The following is a 22,829-nucleotide window of genomic DNA, read 5'->3' on the forward strand; positions in this document are numbered from 1 at the left end:
CTACACATAAATCATCTTCTAGACAGGAAAACAAAATAAGTAGCACATTGTTAAAGAAGAGAAAAGCCAACTGCCGTATACATGGCAAAAAGGAGGACAAAGCAACAAAATCTGAAACATTAATGTGCACAAGCATTCAATAATAATTCTGCATAATCCTAAAACTTCTACCCAGGCAAAGGAAAGAACTGCATTTGCAACATAGTGTACATTTTGTAAAATAAAATGAATTAAAGACATTTAATTGTATGTATAGTATTTACACTTTATTTTCATATTTGTTTCTTTATTTATTGAATTTATAAAATTATACATTTAACAAACAATGCTTTTTTAATGTTTCTAAGCTAAAATATTTAAGATAAATTACAGAAATTATATTAATTACACAAAATGAAAAAAGAGTTCTATGTTTAAGAGATCTACAGTATACAGTATATCACTTCTGCACAGTAAACTTTTCACAGATCCAGTAATTAGGAGTTTTACAAGGTGCTGCTAACAATATACCACCTTTCATTATACTACCACAATCATGCCCATTCTTCTGTTGTTCAACATCAGCAAATCTGTAAGTAAGAGGAAAAGGAGCTTACAAAATGTTAAAAAAATACATCAGTCTGCAAGTCTGTTTCAAAATATGCACATCATAAGTGTTTAAATTAAACTTTACTTAGTAAGTCATATAGGTATTTAAACATATCCTGAAAACATCCACCTTAATAAAAAGACAAGTGTCTATGTCTGTGTGTCCATCTGGTTGCTATGACTTTATTATATGCCATTTGGTATGGGATTCATAAAAGAAATGCTAATGTTTGTGATGAACCATATATTGAAATTAAAAATTCAATGCATTTCATTACTAAATCCATTACAAATACATTCTAATCGATGTTGCACCGCAAACATTAATGATGAATATGTGAAAGACAGAGTAGCTGTCAGGTAGACAAAAATCAGCTTATCTACCTTAATAAAATCACATGTGTCTGTGTGTACATTTGTGTACCTATGTGTTTGTCTGGTTGCTTGGTTTAGGAAGAAAATTTTTTCATTTGTTGTCCGACGTTATACGCTAACACTAGCAGCTTGGTAGTGACTTTCTCAGGTCATGAAATGAGGTATATAGCTGTAATGCTAATTACTGATAACTTCATGTGGTGGGCAACGGATGAGTGAAAATAATAAAAAAAATCCAAGTGCATCTCAGGAGACCAAATCCCTGAAACAACTAGCCTAGAATCACAAAACCAGGATAATGTTGTAGCGACTATAACTGCATTTTCTCAGCAAAATGTGTCCCCATGTTGTTGATGAACTCATTTTAAAATAACAGTCTCTATCCACTGTACTAATTCCCTTCATAATTTTGAACACTTCAATCATGTCTCCTCTTAATGTTGTTTTGCTTAAGCTGAAAAAGTTCAGCTCTTTAAGTCTTTACTCATAATTCTTCTCTTGCAGCTCCAGAGTCATTCTGGCTGCTCTTCTTTTATCATTGCTGTTATGTCCATTTTGTAGCCCGGAGACCAAAACTGCACACTGTACTCCAGATGAGGCCTAATCAGTGCATTATAAAGCTTGAGCATAACATCTTTGGACTTGTACTGTACATATTGTGCTATATAAACTAACATTCTGTTAGTCTTCTTTATGGGTTCTGAACACTTTCTAACAATTGATAGTGTTGAGTTCATTATGACACCTAAATCCATCTCACAAGGTGTACTTTTGAATTTCCAACATCCCATTGTGTATTTACAAATCTGCTAAAGTCTGTATGCTGTACAACTCCCACTGTAATGATTCAACCTATTCACCTATTTTGGTATCATCTGCAGACTTAACCAGCTTGTTACTTATATTCCTATCCAGATTATTTTTATATATTAAAAATAGCAGTGCCCCTTTTACTGCCCATTGTGGAACTCGACATCTGCTAATTCCGATATGGCTCTTTGCATCATAACCCATAGTCTTCCTGTTCCTGAGCCAATTCTGAACCCATCTAAAAACCTCTTTTGTTTTGATGCCCACCCTCTCATGAGGCACCTTATCAAATGCTTTCTGAAATTCAAGATAAATAACATCATATTCTCCACTTTGATCATATCCCTTTGTTGTTTGAATTCCAGCAAAACATGTAAAACATGACCTCCTGCTTCTGAACATGGTGACTGTACAGTTAAACTCCAGTTCTTGCCATGTGTTGCTCAATCTTACCCTTAATAATTCCTTCCTTTAATTTACCAGTGATGTATGTTAAGCTTACTGACCTATAGTTACTTGGTTCTGACCAGTCACCCCTTTTATATAACGGGGTAATATTTGCCATTTTCCAGTCCTTTGGAATTTCCCCAGTGCACAATGACTTCCTAAAAATATGCTTCAAATTTTTATATATGTACTCGCTAACCCCCTGAATAACTCAAAGATAAATATTATCTGGTCCTGGTGATTTGTTTGATTTCAGCCTATTTTCTCTAAGCAGTATTTCTCCCTCTACAATTTCTAAGGACCTTTTTAGTAGTACCTTTAACTACTGGGAGGTTATCTATTTTCTCACGTGTGAAGACCTCAGAAAAATGAGAGTTTAGAGCATCTGCTATTTCATTGTCTGAATTTTTTCATTCTTCTTTACTATTCCTGATGCACTTCACCTCCTCCTTGACTGTTTTTTACCACTAAAATACTGAATGTCTTTGGTGATTCTTTTGATTTATCTGCTATATTTTTCTCTGTCATTTAGCCTCCCTAATATCCTATTTAATGGCTGTCCTCAGCTTGTCAAGGCATATCTTAAAATGATTGAAGGGTTTCAGTTTCTGTTATAAATCCATTGGAAGACAGGAAGGAAATTGCACTACTGGACAAAAAAATTCAATTTAAATCTGACCTAAAGATAAGGGTCAATTGTCAGAGAGGTCAGAGCACATGCTTTTTAGTTTTACTAAATATGTTAAGTAGAATTTCTCAATACATTTAGTAAAATGCAACTAAGGTTGCAGCACTCAATTTTATCATAATGCTTCATTAGGAACAAAAGAAACTGCACTAGGCAGTATGGCACTGGATCAAAGCCCTGTCTACTCTTCTGCTCAGACAATTTTGCATCATCATGTATTATACTAGCATATCTTAGACTGAGTGAGGACATAGAATTACCCTCTTGTGAAAGTAGATGAACGTGGAGGAAAACAGGCATAGTTCACACTGATGGCATGTCAGTCATGGAACAATTATTCAAATATTCTAAAGCATCAAAGCCCAATGCACCTCTGTCCCAGATAGTTATTCTTCACAATGATCACAAAAAACACAAGCACACAATTGAAAATAAATTTATAAGAATGAAAGTAGTGGAAATGTAGTTGTCAAGAATGTTATTAAAATGTCTTTCTATGTAAATAATAAGAGAAAGTGTAGAATCTTTTACAACCCAGCCACAGGTGATGCACAAGCCAGTGTGTTTCTTTGTGCCAGTCCCAAGTCCGGATAAATGGGGAAGGTTACGTCAGGAATTTTGCAAAACCAATATGCAGACAACAATAAAAATTTCCATACCGGATCGGTCGAGCCTCGGATTAACAATGGCCGCCACCAGTACTGTTAGCCAACAGGGTGCTGGCTGAAATTCGGCTACTGTTGACTGAAGAAGGAGAAGAAGAGGGGGGAGACGTGTCCGGTGGCAGGAGGAGAGGAGGAAGGTAAAAAGAGTGGAACTGAGGGTAGGAACTTTGAATGTTGGCAGTATGACTGGTAAGGGGACAGAGTTAGCAGATATGATGGAGAGAGGGAAGGTTGATATATTGTGTGTGCAAGAGACTAAATGGAAGGGGATTAAAGCCAGGTGGATTGGAGGTGGATTCACATTGTTCTATCATGGTGTGGATGGGAGGAGAAATGGAGTAGGAGTTATTCTGAAGGAATAGTATGTCAAGAGTGTTTTGGAGGTGAAAAGAGTGTCAGACAGAGTAATGATTATGAAGCTGGAAATTGGTGGTGTGATGAAGAATGTTGTTAGTGCATATGCCCTGCAAGTTGGGTGTGCGATGGATGAGAAAGAAGATTTTTGGAGTGAGTTGGATGAAGTGATGAGCAGTGTACCCAAGGGACAGAAAGTGGTGATTGGAGTGGATTTCAATGGACATGTTGGTGAAGGGAACAGTGGAGACAAGGTGATGAGTAGGTATGGTGTCAAGTAGAGGAAGTCAGGAGTGGCAGAGAAGTATGTAAGTGTTGTACAGTATATGTACGAGGGAAGTGTGACAGAGTTGAAGTCTGCGGTAGGAGTGACGAATGCATTCAAGGTAGAGTTGAGATTACATGAGGGATCGGCTCTGAGCCCTTTCTTATTTGCAGTTGTGATGGACAGGTTGACAGACGACATTAGACAGGCGTTCCCGTGGACTATGATGTTTGCTGATGCCATTGTGATCTGCAGTGATAGTAGGGAGCAGGTTGTGGAGACCCTGGAGAGGTGGAGATATGCTCTGGAGAGGAGAGAAATGAAGGCCAGTAGGAAAAAGACAGAATACATGTTTGTAAATGAGAAAGAAGTCAGTGGAATAGTGAGGATGCAGGGAGTAGAGTTGGTTAAGGTGGATGAGTTTAAATACTTGGGATTAACAGTACAGAGTAGCACGGGGAAGAGAAGATTAAAAGAGAGTGCATGCAGGGTGGAATGGGTGGAGAAGAGTGTCAGGAGTAATTTGTGACAGACAGGTATCAGAAAGAGTAAAAGGGATGGTCTATAGGACAGTAGTGAGACCAGCTATGTTATATGAGTTGGAGATGGTGGAACGGACCAGAAAGCAAGAGACAGAGCTGGAGGTAGCAGAGTTAAAGATGCTAAGATTTGCACTGGATGTGATGAGGATTAGAAATGAGTACATTAGAGGATCAGCTCAAGTTGGGTGGTTGGGAGACAAAGTCAGAGAGGCGAGATTGTGTTGGTTTGGTCATGTGCAGAGGAGAGATGCTGAGTATATTGGGAAAAGGATGTTAAGGATAGAGCTGCCAGGTAAGAGGAAAAGAGGAAGGCCTAAGAGGAGGTTTATGGATGTGGTGAGAGAGGTGGTGGGTGTTAAAGAACAAGATGCAGAGCACAGAAAGATATGGAAGAGGATGATCCACTGTGGCAACCCCTAACGGGATCAGCCGAAAGAAGAAGAAGTAGAAACCTTTACACATTTTTGAAAATATGGGATAAGACCCTGCTCACAATATACTTATTGAACTATAAAACAAATTTAATTGGTTCACTGGCAACTTTAATATTTCAAAATGTGCAATAGGTGCACTTTTAGCTCATTTTGATGAGATTTTTGATATATTGGTGAAATCATTAACACTGATAGATCACCAACACAAATTTTGCATTGCCCAGTTTTTCTGTCTGTTTTTTTTCTCATGTTTATTGTATATAAGTGTATTTTTACTGCTCATCATCATCACCAGAGTGAAATACAGCAGTCCAGATTTTAGATTTAATACAAACATTGCAGGATTTTTGATTGTGATATAAGCTTTTTCATTGGCTGTGGCTTAGTGACAGCAAAAATACACTGACTAGAAAGTCCAAAGCACACAGACAACTACAGAGCAGAATACAATGTAAACAATCACAATTACAGACATACTACAATTCAACTATACAGATCAGCCACAACATTAAAACCACCTGCCTAATATTGTGTAGGCTTCCCTCGTGCCGCCAAAGCAGCTCTGACCCATCGAGGCATGGATCCCACAAAAACTCATAAGATGTCCTGTGGTATCTGGCAAAAACTCATGTGAAGTATGGCATCTCTATGGCTCAGACTTGTTTTTGCAGGGCATTCCACAGATGCTCGATTGGGTTGAGATCTGGGGAATTTGGAAGCCAAGTCAACACCATGAACTCTTTGTGATGTTTGTCAAACTATTCCTGAATGATTTTTGCAGGTTGGCAGTGCTCATTATCCTGTTCAAAGAAGCCAATGCCATCAGGGAATATTGTTGCCCTGAAAGGATGAATGTGGTCTGCAACAATCTTTAGGTAGCTGGTAAATGTCTACGAAACATCCACGTGAATGCCAGGACCCAAGTTTTCCCAGCAGAACATTGCCAAGAGCTTCACATTGCTTCTGCTGCCATCTCTTCCGAGGTAAATGACGCACACACACCCAACCATCCACATGATCTAAAAGAAAATGTGATTCATCAGACCAGGCCACCTATTTCAATCGCTCCATGGTCCAGTTCAGATGCTTTCTTGGTAATTGCATGGACATTCTGACTGCTCTACTCTCAAGGCCAGCATTAACTTTTTCTAGCAATTTGTGAGATTGGACTAGATATGCTAACCTTTGCTCCCAATGCACATCAAAGAACCTTGGGCACCCAAGACCCTGTCATCAATTCACCAGTTGTCATTCCTCGGACAATTTTTGAAAGGTACTAACCACTGAATACTGAGAACACCTTACAAGACTTAACATTTTGGAGATGTTCACACCCAGTCGACTAGCCGTCACAATTTGGCCATTGTCAGAGTCATTCAAATACTTATGTTTGCCCATTTTTACTGCTTTCAACTATTTGCCTTCAAAAACTGATTGTTCTCATGCTGCCTAACATATTCCACCCTTGACAGGTACTATTGTAATGGGATAATCAATGTGATTTGCTTCACCTGTCAGTGGTTTTATTGTTGTTGGCTATTCAGTGTAGGTAACACTTATTAGGCACCTGGTTTGAATTCTAATTCAAGTTCAAGGATGAGAATACAAATAACATTCACTTTTCACCTAATAACACAATGCCTATTTTCATTCTGGCTTTTCCACTGGTCACACCACAGAGAAAGCTCTAACTTGTGTTGTTAGCTGCAGTGAATTGCTGTATGATTTAATTAATAAAATTCCAGATTGTTTTCAATAATTCACTGTCACTAACAAAGAACCAGAACATTATGTTATTTTACAAATATTGACATGGATATGGATATCGTGGAATGCAAGGAATGCATGAATGTTGTAAGGCTATTATATTTATAACTCTTCGTTAAAGTACTGAGCCTATTATCAGTTATTTAGTGTATTATATTTGTACTTAATTTAGACCACTTTGCAGGGATCTATTTTAATTCTATCATCAAACAGTCTTTTCCTTTTTATGATTGTCAAAAAAGCCAAATTAAATCCACAAGTATTAAATGCTCTCTAACAATAAAAAGTGAAACATAATAATATCCCCTTTAAATAAAAAAACAAAACAAGAATTCCATAGTATAGATTAAAAACAGAACTCAGAAATATGTACAAAATAACTTAAAAAATAAGTTAGAAAAAAGAGAAAATGTATTCTGCATTTTAAAATTTTACTTTAACAGCTGTGCTAATAGTAATATCTTGACGTTTTTGTTAAATTATATGGCTTTTGTCAAAAGTGTTTGCACTTTTTTTTGTTTTCTAGTATCTTATTTATAGCTGCCTTACTGAATAATATTACTGTCCCCTATACAGTATTTTAGTAACATTTACAGGCCCACTTTTATCACTGTGACGGACAGCCGGGTCCCATGCCCGGCCAGGACGCCCCTGCTGCATATGTTCCAGGTGAGCCACCATGGACAGCTCAATACCTCCCCTGGGACGCTTGGTGGCAGCCTCCCCAGCCATTATTCGTTTCCCCGCCTCCCACGTGGCTCCATGGGACATGGAGTCCTCCACAGCCTGGTTGGGAGATGGGTTGGCCGCTAGGGGGTGCTGTCGAGAGCCAACAACCCAGTTGGACAAGTTATCAGCCCCACCCGGAGGTGCAATCAGGGCCAGCTGGTCAAGCACCTGGAACACTTCCGGGTGGGCTACTGCCCTGCAGTAATCGGCCCTTCGGGGTCGCACTTACCTTTTTTCCCACAGGGAGGGACGATCCGGATCCGCGTCCGTGGCAGGAGCACGCCGGGCCACGGGCTGTCGACAGCATGAGGGCGGCAGCGGAGGAGGCTGCGAAATCGGAGCCGCTGCAGCTCGAGGAATCGCAGCAGCTGCAAGGCTGCCAGGAGGCACACCACCGCACCCAGAGAAGGGGAGACAAGATGGCCGTGGCCGGATGTCCCGCCCTGTGGGAAACAAGGTAAGTGCGACCCCGAAGGGTGTTTTTAACGCAGGTCCCCACCTTGACCCAGGTGGAGCATCCTGCCGGCTACGCCACTGTGGACTTGAACCCGGACACAGACAGGCGAACATCTTAATTTCACCCAACACACGTTTATTTTACAAATACTATTTACAAATAAAGTCAGTGGACTTCCCAGTGCCTCCAGCACCGTTCCCCCAAATGTCCAGGCCTCACAGTCTTTGTGCCTCTTTCTTGGCCGCCTCCCGTCCTCTCTCTAGCTCTGTCCTCTTCCACCCGACTTCCGCCACCGACTGAAGGGAGGCGGCCCCTTAAATAGGAACCCGGATGGGCTCCAGCTGCTTCCTGGCACTTCTCCGCAGACACGCCCCAGTGTGGCGGAAGTGCCTGCTGCGCACCCGGAAGCCGTCCGGGTGTCCCCTGTCGTCTTTCCCCCAGCACTTCCTGGTGTGGCAGAAGTGCTGGGCTCCAGGGTTGTTTAGGCACCGGGGCGCCACCTGGCGGTGGCCACGGGTCCCTACAGGGCTGGGCTTCCAAGCTCTTTACCCGTGGCCCCCAACATAACCAGGACGGACGCGGTCTGGAGGAGGTACAAGCCCTCCTCCGGTCCTCCTGTGCGTCACATCACATAGCAATTGCCTTCAAAAACCAATATTATAATGATATTTTACAACAATAAAAAAGTAATCTTTTTTTAAGGCAATACAATACAATACTCTTGAGATGTATTACTTTAACATCAATAAGGAAAATAACTAAATGTCTTACATTTCTCTTCCTAAGGCTGTCCCATCGATCCAAATCCATTTTTCATTCTTTTTTTTCACTCCAGTCCAAGTATGAAGCACAATATGATCCAATATGAAGTTCTTAAAAATAAAAAAATGAGAATTAATTCTTGATATATACTTTGCAATGATGGCATGTGGTACAGGTTCAGCTCCAATCTTTCCAGACACAAGACACTACATTTCCAGTTTTATGACACTTCTAATCCTTGACTGTAGGACTGGTTTCAGGGTTGGAGAGTGGATATTTTTAAGAGATTTCGGGGAAAAAATGTGCATGACATTATGATTGTTACCAACAGTATTGTTTCTCTCATACATGTTCTGCCACTGCCCATATCTTTCAGTCTGAACTGCTGTAAATGAATTGCATGCATGTGCTTCAGTTGTATGCCCTGCTGTGATTTTGCTTGGGGATTATAATATACATACAGTTACTAATTGTTCTTTTGACAATTCATTTTTTTACCTGTTTTTGAATGTTTTAACTGGACATAACTTGTTGATTTTCTCTGTACATATTTGCTCTCATACATTAGATCTAGGCTCAAATTTATCAAGCATCTCAGAAGTACAAGTTACTCTGTGGAATCACAGTAAAAGTCTGACTAAGATAAGAACTTGTCCTACCTCAGAGTAGGACATGAGAAGTATTTATAAAGTGTCCCATTCTTACTCCCAGCTAAGAGTAACAGTTTGACATTTGAGAATGAATGATATCACAATTTTATGGCTCATCTTGCTGCAACTTGTAACTCATGATGACATTTGTAATTTTCTGATGTAATGCTAAGGCTTCACCACAAACATGATAATAATAATAATATTCAAAGTAGTAATTTTTGCCACCTGATTAAAACAACATTAAGAATAATACTGTAACAAGCACCCAGATGAAAAGACTGAGACACACACACCGAATTAGAGTTAAGCCAACAACATGTATCTTTATTTAACAATGAACGATCCACAGCTGTACTTTCAACAGAATCATCTGCCTGCTGTTATGGCCTTGGGAGGTGCCTTGTAACGTAACAGTTTCTGAATAGCCACAGCTATAAGTTGCGTTCACTCTTCCAGTGTTCCCAATTCTTTTCCAGAGTAGTGTGCCGTGTCTTTCTTTGTGAAGCAACCCACCCCCATGTTTTCAATGAGGCTCTGTTTATTCAATGCCCCGGGACTACCCCCCTGTCTTTTTGACCCTTCCTGGGATTGTAACGTATAACATGAATGCCCCAGGAGTTTGTGGAATGCAGAGCTAAGTGTATATGTGTGACATTTTGCTTTCAATCACCCAACATGCTCCACTTATCTTCAGGATAATATGCTGGCTACTGTATTACAGTTTGCATCCATGACAACCTGTGTGTTGATGCTGTGATATCATTGCAACTCATATATAAGTGCTCATCCACACTTGCAGCAATGATCGTTATGTGCTTGTTGATGTATATGGATTTAGCTTGTGTCACACATGTGCACTTGGGAGTCAACCAAACAGACTTGAAAATGGCAATTCCATGTCAGGACAGGGAGCGGCAGGGTGCACTAAACCCCTCTCTTCTCTCTCCGCAGACCAAACACGAGAAATCCTTCATTTCTTGGCCCCGAGGATGTCACTTCCTCTCCCGGCACTGAGGATGTCACTTCCTGTCCCAACCTCGAGGGCGTCACTTCTTGTCCTGGCCCTGAGGACATAATTTCGTGTGAACCACCTATAAAAACCCCTCATCCTCCATACTTGAAAAAGTTCTGTTTTGAACTCTAACCTGTACACATTGTACACAAATCTTAACCTTTTGCAGCCAGGGAAACTATAGGGAAATCTCTGTTGTGTGTGCTGCTATTTTTTTCACACTGGCTTTCATATTAATTTACCTGGATTGGTGGGGATATGTTTGAACTTGCATATTACCTCACGCTTTGTAAAGTTGTTCAAAGTTTGGGCCAAAATTTTAGAAAAGGCTGGTTGTGAGATATATACAGTAGATCATCACTATTTACGAAGCTGTATTTAGCATGTGGCCAAAACATAACATTACTTTCATTCTGGCTAACAGCGCATATACAGTACTCTGCTTAGATGGAGCGATCATGTAAACATACAATATTATTCCCTCTCTGTCAGATTGACATCTTTAAACAAGTTCATTGTTGCCCAGTGTTTCCAAAACAGTCTGTCTTTCTCAGGATATGCTTGCTATCTCTACCTGAATGGCATCTTCTGATAGCTAATAGAGGGATGAGACAGCTCAGAAGCTCTTCTAATTCCTAGTAAAATCAGGAGTAGTTTCTTAAATTAGGAAAATTGATAAAATGCATTTATTTCTACTCTTAACAGTAGGACCAAGTTTATGTCACTCTAAGATTTATGAGCATTTAGGACAGTTTTCCTGCTTTGAGATGCCTGATAAATATGGTTACTGACATGTTCTTTTGGTTTTGATAATATTGCTGTCTCAATTATCTTGGGTAGGATTTTTGATCATGAATTTATAGAATGTAGTCTTTGTATTCCCTTTCCTAAAACCAGGAACCAATATATCTATCTAACATTAGATATATTCATCTGTTAACTTTTTCATAGGCCTAATAGGCCTCTTCTAACTTGGACTTTCAGATCTGTCCCATCTGGATGACATGGCTTCTTAATATACATTTGTTCTAATACACTTAATTATTTTCCTAAGACCCATCCATGGCCCTGCTGGTCACTCTTCCCAATATATACCCCAGAACTTTGAGTAGGGGTGGGCAATATTGGTCCTGGAGGGCCGCAGTGGCTGCAGGTTTCCATTCCATCCCTATCCTTGCCAATTTCAGACCTTATTTAATTTTATGGCTTGTTAGTCTGCAATGTAAGGTTATTATATCTTAGATTTTTTTTCCTTCCCAAGGATATCATCCAAGTGATTTGAAGCCTAAAACAGATAATTTTCAGTCTGTCACATTTTTCTATTATGTTTTTTATTAAATAAAACAGTGAATGATGAATACACACAGATGTGAATTAAAACAAGCAAGATGGAGAACTGCTGGCTGCTTTGTCATTTACATTCTATTGACAATAAGGAGACATTAAAAAAACTGAATGCAGCTGTTAATCAATAAGCAGTTAAGTGTGAGGAACCTTAACAGGCGAGACCACTTAAATGAAGCATCAAAATGTCACTTAAGCAATAAGTGCTTCATCAGCAATAATTGACTTCTCATTAAGAAAAAAAAACCTGCAGCCACTGCGACTCTCCAGGACTGACATTGCCCGCCCCTGACTTAGAGTGATGTTAACAATTGCTCAGTATCATCAACGGCTTTACAAGAAAACAGGTCTTATTCTCCACTAACTGGCTAAAGTGAACATATAGTTAAGCATAGGAATTATTTAAATAAAGCTCATTCCTCTTATTATTCTTCCATCTGTCACACATGTGCGATTGGGAAACATCTGAAAGGCCTTAAGAAAAGTACTACAACACCAGACAGGGGGTGGTGAGCTGCATTATCTCTCTTTCTCAATCTTCTGCAGACCATCCACAGGAAATCTCACCAGATCCCGGAGCCATGGACGATGTCACTTCCGTTTCCGGCACCAGTGATGGTGTCACTTCCGTTTCCGGGGCCAGTGATGATGTCACTTCCAGTCCAAAAGATGTCACTTTCAATTCCGGTCCCAATGATGTCACTTCCAGTCCCGGGCTTTAACTCCACCATCTTTTCCTATTATATTCAGTTCTGCTTTGGACTTGAACCTGTGATAATCTCAATCAATTTAAACCCATTTGCAGCCAAGGCACAATATACAGATGGCTGCCCCAAATCTTTTAATGTCTGTGGTCTGCTTTTGTGACACATCATAAAAGATTTGTCATTCCCAATAATATTTTTTATAGAATAAGCAGACTTACACATTATCTCATTTCATTTGTTTGAAGTTCCATCAAATGTGTCAAGTACTTTCTTAGGGGCAAAGTTAGTAATATTATACAATTCTCTACAATTCACTCCTTTTCAATTCCCAAAGAATACCTCCCTGAAGTTTCTAAATCTTTGTGGATTTTATCACAACTCAGTCCTACTCCTACTTCTTTTCTTAAGGCCTGCACCTCAGTTAAGACTGGTCCTATTTCTTATCTTAATAACATATCTCTAGCTTTGGGATGTTTCTTCTTCTCTTAACACTAGAATTACCAGAGCCTACGAAAAAACTCGTAATTCCGTCCCACCTTAAACTGCTTCTTAAATCCCTTCACACCTCTCCACCAGCGTCCTTTGTCTTCTAAATGTGCTGATAAAGAGAAGCTTGGAGTAGCCGGCTATTCCATCCCCCCACCAATTTAGAACATGCACGAACTTCAGCTTGATTGAGTATCTGGAAGTGAAGTGTAGTTTTAGAGTGGAAATAATAGATCATTATTTGGAACACACGCATTTCATGTCTGTTCCGTTTCTACAGTAATCTGTGTCAACACATTGTTAAAACAGAAACGTTTTTTAAATTCTAGTAGTAGATGACAAAATGTAGGCATAAACTATATAGTGTATGAAGCCTGAAGTCCAAATAGCAAAGAAACATTTTCACAAGAATAACACAATTGCGCTTTTATTCAAAAATATAACTGCAGAAACAAAAAGCCGCCTTAACAGGAGACATTGATAGCAGTTTATTGTATCTGCCTCTTGTGGTTCAATAGACTCAGCCCCTGCTTGGGAATCAAGAGGTCACGAGTTCGATCCTGCGCCCGTCCGTTTTGAGAAGTAAACTGCTCTTAGTCTTACTGTTTTAGAGTAAAAGCATACATTTGATTTCAGTCTGTAACAGCCGGTGCAATTTATGATCCTTGTAAAGGTTAGCTTTTTTTATTCACTTTTAATTCTCTCAGTCGCGTTCAGAATCAATCCATACAACCCCATCTGACACGGCTGTTTTCACTAAAGACGCGCTATAGCTCTGCAGTGTACCACGATGCATACTAACCCCCAATTCCCCCGAAGGTTCTGACACACAAACACTGTAGAAGCTGCCTTCTTCGTATCTTACCGTCACTTGATTTTCTTTTTATTCAGTTTTATTGAGTGTTCCTGCCAGTCCCCACATGTTGCTGTATGCTGTTTCTTTTATACTCCAGGACATGCAGAGGAAAGAATGGTAAAGAGCAGTAACTTCGGCGCTATATGCAATCATCAGACACTCCCCATCTGCCCGTGTCGTTCAAACACAGGAACATATATTGGTGTAAAAGTATAACAAAACTGCACTTTTATTCAAGTGCACTTTTTCCATCTCCTTTTCCTGTAAGAAGTAATGTACACACTTCTCTCTATGCTGTGGTTTCAGATGGGGTTGTATGGATTGATTCTGAACACGACTGAGAGAATGAAAAGAGAATAAAAAAAAAAAAGCTAACCTTTACAAGGATCATAAATTGCACCGGCTGTTACAGACTGAAATCAAATGTATGCTTTTATTTTAAAACAGTAAGACTAAGAGCAGTTTACTTCTCAAAACGGAGGGGCACAGGATCGAACTCGTGACCTCTTGATTCCCAAGTGGGAACTGATTCTTTTGAACCACAGAGGGAGTTACAATAAACTGTTGTCAATGTCTCCTGTTAAGGCGGCTTTTTGTTTCTGCAGTTATATCTATACTAATAAAAGGCAAAGCCCTCACTGACTCACTCACTGACTGACTGACTGACTGACTGACTGACTCATCACTAATTCTCCAACTTCCCGTGTGGGTGGAAGGCTGAAATTTGGCAGGCTCATTCCTTACAGCTTCCTTACAAAAGTTGGGCAGGTTTCATTTCGAAATTCTACGCGTAATGGTCATAACTGGAAGGTATTTTTCTCCATTTACTGTAATGGAGTTCAGCCAGTTCCGTGGGGGGCGGAGTTTTGTGTGACATCATCACGCCTCCCACGTAATCACGTGAACTGACTGTCAACGCACTACGTAGAAAACCAGGAAGAGCTCCAAAACGCGCTGAAGAAAACATGCATTATAAAACATGCATTATATAATTGAGAAGGCAGAAACAATAAGAAGCGAGCGAGTGACATATACTACCATATTAATGAGTGCTGCTACTTTGGAAAGAAAGGTGTAAACCTAAACTTTAAATTAAGTTAATAGACAGGGTGCCGCTGGTGTTTCTTATGCCCACAGGTAATGCGGGATACAAGTTTAATGAGAGGACGCAGGATATAAACGAGAGTTTTGATCACTTTGTAACTAAGTTAAAATTGCAGGTGAAGGGGTGTGCTTATGCAAATTCCGAGAGACTGTGTTTGTGGGGATTGACAGTTAACGCGGTTGGGGAGTCACGTCATCATATCCCTCCCATTTACCTCATTTCGCTCTGAGCTGAGCTCCGCGGCTAACGGCGTCTTCCGAAGCAACTTCATCACACTCCCACCAAATACTCACAGAAAAATCCACAAGTTAATACACACGCTGTCTCTAGAGTTTCTCCACACTCAATGTATTCCTCACGCCCCCTTTATACCCTCTAATCTCCTATTCCAATTCAGATACCTCCAATTTCCTGTAAGGCTCAGCTGCGCGATGACAAGTAATAAGTCTCAAGGACAGACCCTACAAAACGATGCCATTGATTTCAGGCAAGATTGCTTTTCTCCTGGACAACTATACTTGCATTCTCAAAAGTGAGCTCAGCAGCTTCGTCATATTACAACCGGAGTGCAGCCAGAAACTTTTAAGTACCGGTCTTAGATAACATTAAATTAAGCCGTAGACATCGCAACATCACACAAGATAGCAGCTCACGAGAACTTACTGAACGCAGTACGAGTGATCACTTCCATGCATCAAACCTGTTCAAAAAACGCCTTACACAATTTACAAGGTGATGGCTTTCTATGGCGTTCGTTTATAAAGCAGCGGAGAGGCTGTGTGAAGGCAGCTACACAGAAAAAGCAGAGCGCAACACTCTGAATGTATTGCTGGCATCACCGTTATACCCTCTGATCTCCCATTTGAATTGAAATGCCTCAAATTTCCAGTAAGGCTCTGCTTCGCGATGACAATTAATAAGTCTCAGGGACACACCCTACAAAAGGTTGCCATTGATTTGAGGCAACATTGCTTTCCTCCTGGACAAAACTATACGTTGAATTCTCAAAAGTTATATATATATATATATATACATACACCACGATCTACAATACTGTCAAATAAACGACCCACACACCAAAGCGCAACATGAGAGGCTTCACCTTTAGCGCTGACGTCTTAGGTTCGATTCGCGAGAGTGGGTGCAGTGCGTGTGTACTGCCTGATGAGCCCAGAATTAGGGCGAAGCACGTGCCACGTACTGTTTGCATTATTTGATAGTTTAAACTATTTCAATATATTCAATATATATATCTCAGCGCTTAATGATTCATTTTACTCTCGCAACCCCTGTTTGGGAAGAAGTATGAAAAAATATGAGGTTAACACAGAAAACCAGATCACCAATTTCAGCTTTAGGAATCATAGATACTTTATTCGACATCAATGATTGTTTTGGTAAAGCCATACTCGGTGTAATCCTCCTTCCATGTTATAATATTTCCGCGACTAGCCAAGATTAAATGAACGGAAAAAAAGTAAGAGCAAAGCGAGGGTGACGCAGGCAGGCAGGCGACAGCTCAATAGCTCGAATTTGGATATACTACAGTAGGTTCTATTTAGTCGCCAGAAATATCTTTGGTAGGAATGGAAGTTGGATTTAGTCTTTAAATTTCTATGGTGAAGAAAAATTTATGCAATGATGATTAAATTTAACTTTCATTCCTACTAAACATATTTCTGTCGACCAAATAAAAATTACTTATATTTAAAATTTAAATAGAACTTGAACAAATACGATAGTTCATAATACCCACGCAGCACTAAGTGCACGTAAGATTACGAGTCATCCGTTTTAACAAGCAGCATATTGCACTGATACAAAATAGCCTGCCCAATTAATTATTTAGGAATGGATAGATAAATTAAGATTTTGTACAAATAATGTTTTAAATTTTTCTTCCTCAGTGGATTCTGGCACCCCCAGCAACAGCTCCTCGCACCCCAAAGGAGATATGTGTATATATATATATATATATATATATAGATGGATATATAGATAGATAGATGGATATATATATATATAGATATATATATATATATATATAGATATATATATATATATTATATAGATAGATGGATATATACATGTAGATAGATATATAAGATAGATATAGATATAGATATACATATATAGATAGATAGATAGATAGATAGATATAGGTGTATGTAAATGTGTGCCTGTATATATGTAGATATGTGTGTATATATACATATATATATATATATATATACAGTAATCCTCCTCGATCGCTGGGTTATGCTCCAGACCCCCAGCGATAGGTGAAAATCCGCAAGTAGAAACCATATGTTTGTGTAGTTATTTTTATATATTTTAAGCCCTTATAAACTCTCCCACCCTGTTAACATTATTAGAGCCCTCTAGACATGAAATAACACCCTTTAGTCAAACGTTTAAACTGTGCTCCATGACAAGACAGAAATGACAGTTCTTTCTCACAATTAAAAGAAAGCAAACATATCTTATCTTCAAAGGAGCGGCGTCATAAAGGAGCGTGTCAGGAGCAGAGAATGTCAGAGAGAGCAGAAAGAAAAGCAAACAATCAAAAAATCAATACATGCTTTTAAGTATACAGAAGCACCGCGATAAAGCGGCATTTTGTAGAGAAGCGTCCGTGTCCTCTGTGCAAACAGCCCCTCTGCTCACACCCCCTCCGTCAGGCAGAGAGAGTGAGAAAGATAGAGAGAAGCAAACAAGCACAGCGCGGGAAGCATATCTTATAGCATTGAGGAGTTTTAGTTAATATATAATACATGCTCTGATTGGGTAGCTTCTAAGCCATCCGCCAATAGCGTCCCTTGTATGAAATCAACTGGGCAATCAAACTGAGGAAGCATTTAACCTAAATTAAAAGACCCATTGTCCGCAGAAAGCAGCGAACCAGCGAAAAATCCATGATATATATTTAGATATGCTTACATTTAAAATCTGCGATAGAGTGAAACCGTGAAAGTCAAAGCGATATATAGAGGATTACTATATATATATATATATATATATATATATATATATATATATATATATATATATATATATATATATATATATATATATATATATGCCAGCAACACTCATGACAATGACAAAACAATTACATTGTCAATCATGTTACATTATTATTAAAATGTTTCCTTTTCTTTTTCATTACTTCTTTAACACACTACTTCTCTGCTGCAAAGCGCGGGTATTTTGCTATATATGCATATGTATATATGTGTATATGTATATATATATATATGTATATGTATATATATGCATATATATGTATATGTATATATACTGTATATATGTATGTGTGTGTGTCTGTGTATGTGTGTGTGTCTGTGTCTATATATATGACAGCAACACTCATATCAGTGACAAAACAATTACATTAACAATCATCTTACGTTATTTTTAAAATGTTTCCTTTTCTTTTTTCATAACTTCTTTGACACACTACTTCTCCGCTGCGAAGCGCGGGTATTCTGCTAGTTTTTGAATAAAAGCGCAATTGTGTTATTCTTGTGAAAATGTTTCTTTGCTATTTGGACTTCAGGCTTCATACATTATATAGTTTATGCCTACATTTTGTCATCTACTACTAGAATATAAAAAACGTTTCTGTTTTAACAATGTGTTGACACAGATTACTGTAGAAAAGGAACAGACATGAAATGCGTGTGTTCCAAATAACGATCTATTATTTCCACTCTAAAACTCCACTTCACTCCCAGATACTCAATCAAGGCATGAGCTGGGAGAAGTTCGTGCACGTTCTAAATTGGTGGGGGGATGGAATAGCCGGCTGCTCCTAGCTTCTCTTTATCAGCACATTTAGAGAACAAAGGACGCTGGCGGAGAGGTGTGAAGGGATTTAAGAAGCAATTTAAGGTGGGACGGAATTACAAGTTTTTTCGTAGGCTCTGGTAATTCTAGTGTTAACACTGCCGCTGTTACACCTTTTCTTAGGAAACCTGGTCTTAACCCATTCTGTTCTGATACCTTCAGGCCAATCTCCAATCTCCTATTCATATGCTGGAAGGGATTGTCACTAAGCAGCTTCAGACATATTTAGTTACATAGGATCTTTACAAAACTTTGCAATCAGGTTTTTGCATGTTACATAACACTGAGACTCTAATGTTGTAAGAAGTCAATCACCATCTTTTATTTGCTTCATCTTACTCCCTGTGCTCTGACATCCATCTTTTTAAAAACACAATTTCTCATCAGGGATTAACAAAATGTATTAAAAAAAATCGTAATGTGCCCTTTGATACAGCAAATCTTAATATACTGTCCTTGTTAAAATAATATCGATCTGATAGAAAGAATTTTGATATAATTGGTAGATTATAAGTAAGTTCTCTTCAAGTTGTACCTCAAGGATCTGTTCTCTGTCCCTTTCCTTTCCTTAGAATGAATTATTTGCTGACATGGTCTCAGATTTCACTGGGTTTGTACCACTTCATGAATATTTTCACTTGGTAACTGAAGAATATGTGCTTTCTAATGGTTCTGTTGTGAAAAAAAAATCTGGATTTAAAATATAATAGAGAATAATCTTACCATTTCCTCATTTTTCTTAATTATAGTGAGGTTTGAACCTCTCTTTTTGCAAAACATGTCAGCATAAGCCCATCCTTTTCTGTCAGAATTTTCAAAATAATATGATTTTCCCTTGTGATCCCACCATTGCAGTTCTTTGTGATTAGCTGTAAATAAGAAATGGCAGATAAATAACTATAGGTTTATAGAGTCTACTGTCACAAGTACAGAGTACAGTAAAATTCTTACTTTCATACTGTATGCTAATCAACAACATGCAACATGATTACTGAATGTAACCATCTTATCTCAACTTGTACTTCTTACCTGAAAAATTAGTTTGTTTAGTTTTGTTACTTCTTGAAATATTGTCTTTTGTTTTACTAGATATTTTTAGTAACTTTTTAGTTCAGAAACACTGTCTACCTGGTTATAAACCCAAGGCCAGATTAAGACAACTGTTCCCCAGGCATCAGCACCTCCAGTGCTCCAACACATACACAACACATACAGTGAATGGAATATAATATGAATGAAAAGCAATTTAATAAGGCAGCATTAAAGACAAATAAAAATGCAAAAGACAGATGACTGAAACATGTATACATTTTCTTAAATTGCAAATGAAGGCCTATGGGAGGAAGTAGCTATTAGAATCTATGTAATCAATCATAATTGTTACGATTTGTGAATCACAATCTTGCTGTTCATTCCATCACAAACACAATTTAGGAAATGGGCAAACCACAGGACAGGTATTCTTTATTTTAAATGATCTTTTTTTATTTAAGCAACTTTATCCACTTCATCTTGTTCATCCTAGTCAGTCCTTTCTCTCTATTATAAAAAAAATCTAGTGGGAGGGATTGACTAGGAGATGATACGTGATCTTCACGTTAAGATCACAGAAGACAAATAAAAGACCTGTGAGACGAAAGATCACGGAGATATAGAACATGAGATTCTTATAAGACAAGCCCTACTTACAAGCAATATCAGAGCATGGCCAGCAAAAAAAAAATCAGTAGTGTAATGGGAAGCAGCACACACAGATACAGTTGTCTCAGTGCATATAAAGCTTGTGTGGCAGGTGGCTGGGTGTGGTCACCAATCAGCCACCTACTTAAGGAGCCGCCTCCTCTGAAATCAAGGCTGGAGTCGGGTGAGGAGGAGGACAAGGTCGAGGCAGAGGAGGCGAAGAGAGGCCTGAGTATTTGTGTGAAGAGGACTGTGTTTGTGGACTTTGGGGAGCTGGGGGTTTGGTGGCGGTGCACTTGACTTTTGTATAGCATTGTGTAAATAAACGTGGGTGATGATTAAAACGGTGTCCGTCTGTGTGTGTTCGGGCCGCTATACTTCACATTGGCGTAGTCGTCAGGATTCCGGACCGTCCATTTGGACCGGGACCTGCATAAAAATTGTGTGTAACGGCCCGGCACAACACCTGGGGGCACGTGTAGCTCAGCGCAGGAGCGCACACAGCGCCGAGCGCACTCCTGAGGCAGAGAGTGTGCTCTATTTTGAGTACAGCGCTGAGAGTGCCCTTTGGACTGCAGCAGGGCACGCTCCCGACGAGAGCGCCACTGAGGCCGAAGCGCGAGGCACAGCGCCTGCACAACTTGCCGGCGGACACGCGCAGCACAGCGCTAGGAGAACGCACTCGCAGCTGCAAGCAAGCCAGCCAGCGCAGCACAACACAGCACAACTGAGGCCGCCTAAGGACTCCTAGAGGCACCGCGCCATGGGGAAAAATAAGGCCGGGCGGACACAGAGGCCAACTGGCAGACGCCGCCACGCTAGTCCGCTGCACGGGTTGCAACCGGAGGTAGGTGACGGGCCCGCGGGTATGTTTTTCCGCCTGTGGGTCATCCTACCTCCTAGACGCCGAGGGGCGAAGCACCCGATGCGGGCAGGGGGACGGGTGTCCATGGCGTGACGGCGGAGCCAGCTCGGGAGAGAGCAAGGCTGGGCTGTGTCTTCTCTTCGGCCCGATTACCCAGCCGGAGGAGGAGAGCCCGGAGGAATTACCCGACGTGGTGACTCAGCTAGAGGAGCAGGAGCTCCTCTCCGAAACAGGTAAAGGGGACGGGGGAGTTTGTCAGTCGCCCGCCGAGGAAAGTTCGCAGGCGGGGGTGACGGGCCTTCTCCCCGAGCCTCTCGGACTCCCAAACAGACCTGCGGAGGTTCCGCAGGGTCTTGATGGCGCGCGGTCGCGAAACTATTAACATTTCCTGGGCTGTAGGGGAGGTACAATCCGTTGTCCTGGCCCTACAGTCCTTATTGAAAGTGTTTCAGGTCCTGCAGGAGACGAAGGAGGCGCTTGAGAAGAAGCTCGACAGCCCGTGCGGAGCCCTGTCTGAATGGCTTTGTGCCGGCGAAAGGCCAGCCTCCTACCAGCAGGACAGAGCAGTGCAGGTGAGTGAAACCTGGGCCGTAGAGGAAAGGGGGCGGGGCGCAACGGCTGCGGTTATGATCAGTTCCGCTTGCCAGGCCACGGCCACTACACAAGACGCCGCCATGGGGACCGATACTGTGGCGGAGGAACGTGCGGAGAGGCATAGGTGGATGTCGGCTGCCAAACAACTCCGTCCCCTCTGCCTGCACCGGTCTCGCGGTCGTCGGACAAAGAGGTCGGGGACTCCTGACAAGGTGCAGCGAAAGCCCGACAGTGTGACAGTACAGGAGGGCTACACTGCGGAGGGGCGAACACCTCACAAGCCCTCCCCGGAGTGGGCGAAGGGGCAGGAGTTTCCTGCCTGCTTCCGTTCCCGCAAGGGTCGAGCTGGAGAGGGTCGGTTGTGTTATTCCTGTGGTCATGCTGGTCATGTCTGGAGGGGTTGTCCAAGGAGGACGTCCGAGTGGCAGGGGACGTCGGGGCAGCACCCCCAGACCTGTTCATTATGTTTTTACAGGGCGCAGCCGTGGAGCCAAGGATGCCGACTCCCTGTCCTGGAGAGGACCGGCCCTCACAGGGCAGGCCAATGAGCCCCACAAGCCTCATCTGAGGGAGGGGACCTGTGAAGGACAGCCAGGTCCCATGCCCGGCAGGGACGCCCCTGCTACTGATGTTCCGGGGGAGCTGCCATGGGCAGTCCAATACCTCCCCTGGGACGCTTGGTGTCAGCCTCCCTGGCCGACGGTGACTCCCCAACTGCCCGCAGGGCTCCATGGGAGATGGAGTCCTCCACAGCTTGGTTGGGGTCCGGCGTGGGCGCTAGGGGGAGCTGCCTGC

General features: G+C 41.0%; 1 protein-coding gene across 2 annotated transcripts in view; it reads right to left on the reverse strand.

The window, feature by feature from the left end:
* Positions 1-408: 408 nt before the first annotated feature.
* Positions 409-22,829, reverse strand: part of LOC120534994 (C-type lectin domain family 10 member A-like) — a 60,667-nt gene continuing 38,246 nt past the window's right edge. For both annotated transcript variants that reach the window (XM_039762501.1, XM_039762500.1), the window contains 3 exons: positions 19,619-19,764; positions 8,893-8,993; positions 409-569 (listed from right to left, as the gene is read on the reverse strand). In XM_039762501.1, coding sequence (XP_039618435.1) covers positions 440-569; positions 8,893-8,993; positions 19,619-19,764 — 377 coding nt within the window. In that variant the 3' untranslated portion in view covers positions 409-439. The remainder of the gene's footprint in view (positions 570-8,892; positions 8,994-19,618; positions 19,765-22,829) is intronic.

Source organism: Polypterus senegalus, chromosome 9 (assembly GCF_016835505.1).
Source record: "Polypterus senegalus isolate Bchr_013 chromosome 9, ASM1683550v1, whole genome shotgun sequence".
Classification (NCBI taxonomy): Eukaryota; Metazoa; Chordata; class Cladistia; order Polypteriformes; family Polypteridae; genus Polypterus; species Polypterus senegalus.